General features: G+C 37.7%; 1 protein-coding gene across 1 annotated transcript in view; it reads left to right on the forward strand.

The window, feature by feature from the left end:
- Window positions 1-7,500, forward strand: part of LOC137984242 (uncharacterized) — a 15,587-nt gene that overhangs the window by 7,708 nt on the left and 379 nt on the right. The window contains exons 7-16 of the mRNA XM_068831360.1: window positions 695-784; window positions 1,458-1,505; window positions 2,196-2,316; window positions 2,497-2,558; window positions 2,776-2,845; window positions 3,880-3,968; window positions 4,051-4,125; window positions 5,736-5,795; window positions 5,981-6,026; window positions 7,084-7,500. The exon at window positions 7,084-7,500 is cut by the window's right edge and continues 379 nt beyond it. Coding sequence (XP_068687461.1) covers window positions 695-784; window positions 1,458-1,505; window positions 2,196-2,316; window positions 2,497-2,558; window positions 2,776-2,845; window positions 3,880-3,968; window positions 4,051-4,125; window positions 5,736-5,795; window positions 5,981-6,026; window positions 7,084-7,130 — 708 coding nt within the window. The 3' untranslated portion in view covers window positions 7,131-7,500. The remainder of the gene's footprint in view (window positions 1-694; window positions 785-1,457; window positions 1,506-2,195; window positions 2,317-2,496; window positions 2,559-2,775; window positions 2,846-3,879; window positions 3,969-4,050; window positions 4,126-5,735; window positions 5,796-5,980; window positions 6,027-7,083) is intronic.

A 7,500-nucleotide genomic window follows, 5' to 3' on the forward strand; every position in this document is an offset into this window, starting at 1 on the left:
AGCCAAGATGCATACATGTTCAAGACAGCTGTGAAATGAGATTCATGGTACTTTGCATACATGGACATGTCATAATGTGCCACAAGGTGTCTAAGCCTAAGAACTTCATGTTTCACTTTTTGGTTAAAGCTCTGCTTAAGGTTGTAGTTAGAGAGTTACTTTGTGATGCTACTCCTGAAGTAATGAGAATCTCATCACATCACTGTATTAGACAACCCAACACAAACAGATCTACTGCGTGGGGAAGTAGTATACAAAAATTTGGTTTATCAACGGAGTTGATCATGTAAATTGACCACCGTACAGAGATTCTAAAAGCTGACGTTTCGAGCGTTAGCCCTTCGTCAGAGCGAATCGAGGGATTATGGGTTACGTGTAGTTTTTATAGTAGAGTAGGAGCTACGCTATTGGTGGTAACATGGCAACGTGAAAGTAGGAATATATTAGTTAAATGAAAAGCGTTCGTTAATACCGTGAGGATTAAGGGTGCCGATTTGAAAGATGAATTTTTGTTCCAGATTTTTGCGGCTTTCCGTCGTACCTAGATGTAGGGAAAGGCCGCAGATAGCCATGTGTTTTTTGTACGGTGGTCAATTTACATTATCAACTCTGTTGGTAAACCAAATTTTTGTAGATCTACTGCTAAGTTGGCAAGCAACATTCATTTGTCTCATAATTTGTATATTTGATGCAGGAAAAAATAGATATTCTCAAGACTTTAGGTGCTGATGTTCGGCCAGTTCCAGCTGTTCCCTTTGATGATCCAATGAACTACAACCACCAGGTACAATAATGACAAAATATACCACAATTCTTGGGTTTCACTCAGGTGATCAACAGCCATGTTTTTCAAAAAAAAAAAAAAAAAGACGTTAGCATAATAATAGCTTTCAATTCCCGGAGGATTGGATCGGGACACCAACATGACTGCCATTTCATTGTTTGGGGACACTAACATGGCGACTGTGACGTCATGTGAAATCCAAGAAAATTATACTAGGAACTTTGTACCCCAAGTCATTCAAGAGGTAGATCCATCTCAAGTGTAAAGTAGTCCAATAATATTTATTATTGTTCCTTGGAGATTAAAGGCCCATCTTCAACTGACAGGCTTTCGATCATTTGTTTTTGTTATGGAAATTCGCATTGCTTATCACAGCGATCTGATTGGATAAATTTCAGCTTTGGCTGGATTTTCATGCATGAAAATTGTTCTATGGCACGCAAAGCCTGTCGGTTGAAGGTGGGACTTTAATGGAACATTTTTTATAAGAAGAAAATTTATAAATCAATTGGTGAATGGTAAACAACCAAAGGTTTCAGTCCTATGATATTGTTTGACTGCAATAATTCATCACTATTTTTCATAGCTGCCTGGTCCCTTAGTAGACTTTTTCCTGATTCTTTTAGCAGTTAAACATGTCAGGTGAATGTCTCTGTCCTTACTATTTATTTAGGCTAGAAGATTTGCAGAAAACATTGACAATGCAATTTGGACAAATCAGGTAATTTCTCTTACAAAGAAGATTTATCAATGTCAATCTTTAGAAAACAAAGTACTCTGCAGACTGGTAATATTTAACCATATCATTCCCGAGAGTGAGACTTAAAGATTTTACCCCGCCAGACGAGTTTACTCATCAATGGCAGCTGCTTCGATTCAGGGATGAATGTATTAACAACACCTACTGTAGGTCCACTCAAAGCTACGTCCTCTCTAACTAAATCTAACTAAGTCTACATGCAGACCACGGTTTTCAACAATAATTGTTGAAAACCATGGACTGCATGTAATTAATAATAATAATAATAATAATAATAATAATAATAATAATAATAATAATTATTATTATTTTTTTATTTATTTTTTTTTTCACCTCCATAACTTTCAAGGGATGCATTTTTTCAGGTTGATTACACCCTTTAACACCCAAACTGTCCTAAACTGGCCAGACTTTACTAAACTGGCCAGATTTTACTCTGTCTAACACCAGAGTATTTTACTTGTCAATGGGGAACCCCCGGGAGTCAATAAGTTAAATTGATGGACCTGTTGTTTTCAACAAATAACACCCTCTACATACTAGGATTTGACTTGGAACACAGTTTTTGAGCACCAGCCGAACTCTGTATAATTAATGTTTTAGCTTGACTCTTTGTTTATCTGTGTCCAATTCGTATCATCTGTTGTCTAGTTTGACAATATATCCAATAGAAGAGCGCATTTTGAGATGACAGGACCAGAAATATGGCGGCAAACAGATGGAAGAATAGATGCTGTAACGTTTTCCACAGGGACTGGGGGAACTTTAGCAGGTACTGTGAGAAGGACATTTTTTAAACCTCTGGCCACTGTTTTTTTGGATACCTGTAAGGGGATTTTTTACTGTCCTTTAGATAAATTCTGATACTATATTTAATCATTAATTTGGGCAAAAACTCTGGTTACTAGATGTGTTATAATTTTGTTTCCTCTTATCGATGTTTTACTTTCAGGTGTAGGATCATTTCTTAAGTCAAAGAATCCAAATGTTAAAGTTGTTTTAGCTGATCCTGAGGTACTTCTCTTTCCTGATTTAATTAGTCAAAAAGGGAACTGTATGGCTGGCTGGTTATGCGGCTGTTTGCACTCAAATCGCAGGCTGGAGTTATTTTACCTGAACCCCACCAAATGAAACATTTCCCCTTGTTTGCTTCATCACAAGCTTTTATCAAACTGATCATTGGCACTGTATTTAAGGGAAAACTAAATTGTCATGTTTGTTTTGGTGACAGGGAAGTGTACTTTACAATTACTTCAAATATGGGGAATTAAAGAGAAGTGACGGTAGCTCCATAACGGAAGGTATTAAACTCCTTGTAATATTCATGCTAAGTCAAGTTTGTCACAACTGGTTTACTGATTTACTGGGTGGTGATGACGACGACAATGACTGCAATGTCAATGACCTTACTACATTGTAACATCTCAAAGAATAGAGGAGTACAAGTGCTGAACTAATAGGCGTTTTGCAACAAACGATCACATGGTACAAAATCCGCCATGCTGGAGGGCAAGCTCATTATTATTCCCCACTGGAACATTAAAACAAAGGCAAGTCAAGCTTGACTGGTTCAGGTCTCTTTGTTTTAATGTCCCAGTGGGGGAATAATAATGCGCTCGTCCTCCAGCATGGCGGATTTTGTACCATGTGATCGTTGGTTGCAAAAGGCCTATTGGAGCGACAACAAATAAATTTAAAAGATATCAAATCAATAATGAGGGAGGAAAAACAAAAATACCAACCTCTTGAGGTAGAAACTAGAGAATCAACATTCTCAAACTCATTAATAATTCGTAAGCCAAAAACAAAAGAAATTACTACCGTGAAGGAATTTTGGATATGTCGTCTAGAAAGGCCCATCAGGCCGGTACTTATCTCTGGTTACTGTGACATGAAAGTGACTAGGAGTATTTCTACTCCCCCCTGATATCCAAACTCCTCGAAATCAGTTTAAAAACTTGGCCTTCAGCCTTGTTTTTCAACTCGCTTCTCAATGGTGGATATTCCATGAAACACTCCTTCTTGTGTTTGATATAATCAACCCATGTATGTTGTCAAGTCCAGCAACAACATTGATCTTGGACCACTATGACGAAAGGCGAGTTACCTCAGCACTGGGCTTAGTAACTCTGCCGGTTTGCCTCTGGCCAGTCAGGATTCTTAACAGTTGTTGTTGTGTTCCGTCATTTCGTTGTTTCATTGGCCCTGAAAAGCCCCTATGCGGAGCAGTCAATTTACTATGTCTTGTATTTTGTATTGACTAATAATTGGCTGTCTCCTTTAGTTTGCAGTGTGATTGAATTAACTAACTCTCTGATTAATTTGATTGATTCAGGGATTGGTCAGGGAAGAGTCACGACCAATTTACAAGGAGCACCAATCGATGATGCAGTGTTTGTATCTGATAAAGATGCTGTAGAAATGGTGAGGAGAGAACATTTTATGAATTGAAAAACATCTTTTTGTCCTCATTTAATGACTTTCAGTGCCCTTTTAATTTTTTCAGACATTCTTTTTACTTCACGAGGAAGGGTTCTTTGTAGGTGCTTCCTCTGGATTAAATGTTGCTGCTGCAGTGAAGGTAAGAAATAAATCATTACAAAGATCAAACAAATATGAAATCAGCAAAGAAAGAACCATAATGGAGAGGCAGCTCCTTTGCCATACAAACCACCTGCATTGACAGCCTTTAAAAGAATCTGGTACCGTAAGTAGAGGAGATTACATGGCTGCGCGGGGATATGAATTTCATCTTCAAGTATCTCTCACGAGTAAGAGATACTTTCAGCACGAGAAGATAAAATTCGTATCCCCAAGCGGCCATGTAATGTTCTGTTTAATTTATAGAGATATTGATGAAATGTCTAGATTTAAAACAACTTGTTTTACTCATTTTCAAAACGATGAAAAAGTGGTCACCAACCACTTAAACACTCATGTTGTGTAACATGAAACAAGATATGAAAGTTATGAAAAACAAATCATGATAATGTAAAATTTTGCAATAAAAATGTTAATGTAGTAGAGAAGAATTATGTTAAAGCACAAAAGTATCTTACAATGAAGAGAAAGCTTGCGTTTTATTGGCTAATCGTGTTCGTTACCGTGACGACACCCATATTCTCACATGTGTAAAATAAAAATGATATGTTCACTTCGTGCGGTGAAGATATTATTTTTTAGTAAAAGGAGAAATCCTGGTATTTCATTAGTATCTAAATAAATTTGGTAGGGAAGAGAGGACTGCCCACAGAAAATGCTTACTATGATAAAAAATCACACCCTTTTTATCTTCAGATTTTGAAAGTGTGTTTGCTTAACTCCTGCCCAGCAACATTTTGAGCTTTGATTTTTATCTTAAGGCTGTTTACTTTGAGTGTAAGTTTTGGATTTCATGGTCCGCCATTACTTGTGTTCAAAACTGACCGACTGGACTTCAGAAGGTTGGATCTAGGGAAAAGTGACATCATTCACTCAATAACTTAAAATTTCAGCGTGGAAACGCAGATTATGTGTGCAAAACACAAGTTTAAAAATCTGAAAGCCTTAAACTCCTGTACTGCATATGAGTGAGTGAGTCTTTGATGTCATTTTCTCCTCAATCCAGTTCTCTCAAGATTTTAAAGTGGTAATGGTGGACCATTAATCCATTGACTCATGGGGGTTCCCCAGTGACGAGTCTGGCCAGTTTAGGCCGGTTTAGGTGTTGGAGGGTTAAGTGGGAAAATTCCAATTAAAATAAACAAGTGTCCCTTTTGAATTAAGGATTCAAACTTGGATTGCTTAGTGTTTAGTTAACATCATTTTGAAATCCAAAGGGAAAAAAATGATTTTTTGATCATAGTACCACTTTAAGATTATTTTTCTACTTGGTAAAACATTTTAACCTCATTAGTGATTATCCTGCATACATGCACTTCTGGTCTGCTGAGGGGAGATTTGCATGAGAAGAGTGTTAGTGCTTCCAGGGAAACAACAGATTTCCAGGAGAGGGTGCCCTAATTCATTAGCTTTTGATGGCAAACCATTGATTGAAGAGAAAATGGAAAAAAAAAACACATCTGAATAACTTAGTGACTAGCCTGTTCGCATTCTACTTAGTGACAGAATCATTGACTTTATCAACTTTCAAGGCTGTTGAACTTTAGCTTTACGATTTGTTAATGGTCGTCTCTTTGTTCAACATTACAGGTAGCGGAGATGCTCGGCCCAGGTCATGTGATCACCACATGCCTGTGTGACACAGGCCAGGTGAGTTCACATCAGATTATGCAATTTTAAAGCTTTCACTCCCAATAGTGACACTTGAAGATTTCACTGTGTCTAATGCCAGGTGATTTTATTAGTCAATGGAGGCCCCCTTTGGAGTGAAAGGGTTAACTCCACTTGACATAATTGCACTCTTAAAATACTCTTTGTCTCTTCGTTTCTTGCAGAAATATTTTGCACGTCTTTTCAGTAGAAACTGGATGGAGTCTAAGGGTTGGTTTTGTAACATGTCAATCATTTTTGCATTTGAGGAGAACACATTGAACTAATCGTGTCAGTTACGTGGGATGTCCCTCGGGTATTGATCATGATGCCATATGATTTCTGTGTTTTGACGCCATCTTGTTCTGGCACAAATAACCTCAATCTCATGCGATATTGTTATGGCTTGCCCAAGGGAAGTCACGCCCTGTTGGACTGGATTAATACAATACAATACATACTTAATTGACCACACTTTGCATGGGGGCTTTTAAGGGCCATTGAAACACAATTAACAAAATGATAGAACACAATAACTGTTCAGAATCCCAACTGGCCGGAGGCAAACCAGTTGGCTATTTACAAGTGCGGCTGAGAAGTTGAACCAGGAACCACCAGGAACAAAGCCGAGGTGTCGTCAGAACGGGTCTTGAACCCGGGAACTCCGGATCTCAAGCAAGCATCCTAACGATTGGGTTGCACCGCCTACCTGGATGGGTGACCGTCTGGCAATATCAAATGTCTTGTTGATGACAAAATTGGAATCAAAGCACCTCACTTAATCCTTGATTACAGCTAGTCTGAGTAGGTTAGTAAATGTAGGGTTGGGATAGTACGGCAAGCATCCCTCCACCAAAATTATTTTAATGTGGGTGTGGTGGGTGAGACCTGTCCTACACCAAATTTGATTCCTGGTATCACATGACTGTGTGTTGAGTTTGTTGGTTCTCTGCTCTACTCTGGGGGGGGGGGGGTTTATCTCCTTTGGGATTTAGCCTATGTGTAGCTGTACCCTCCCCCTGAAAGAAAAAACGGGGGGAGGGTTCTGCTTCACGTAGGCTCTTTGGGGTTTGACTTTAGAAGAGTACAAGAATTTTTCGTTATTGAAACAGTCGTAGTCTGTTATTCAGCAACTATCTTGGTTTGTCACTCTCTCCTTATTTACTCTGTAAATTAATGACCCTTTTTAAAACTCTCAACAGGAGTATCTACAGTAACTTTTAAATGATTAACTGAAACTGTTTCCTATATTATGATGAGCTTATGGTTTGATTTTAATTTTTTCCAGGCCTTCTCGATGTAATTCCAGAAAAATATCACCATTCTTTGCATTGATGAGCCTTTATTACACTAGAAAATATTTGCTATAATGTTCTCTTGGCAGTTGACAAAAAATACACGTACCGGTAAATCAATAAATTTCAAAATACTCAATTCAACTGATTGAAATATTTCTTAGGTCACATTCACCAGTTTGATAGATTATTACAATTGTACATAATTATGCAAGAAATAATTATCATCATCAACTTCATCATGGACTACAGTCATAATTATTTAAACTCAATGGAGTTTCAATTTACACAAATTCATTAAGAAATATTTTTTCATAGCTAGTATGGATGCAGGAGTAATGCACACAAACAAGTTGTATTTTGTTTTCCTCAGACGTTGTCTTTATTAAAAAGTAGCTTCTACTTGTTCA

This window comes from Montipora foliosa, chromosome 14, assembly GCF_036669935.1.
Source record: "Montipora foliosa isolate CH-2021 chromosome 14, ASM3666993v2, whole genome shotgun sequence".
Taxonomy (NCBI): domain Eukaryota; kingdom Metazoa; phylum Cnidaria; class Anthozoa; order Scleractinia; family Acroporidae; genus Montipora; species Montipora foliosa.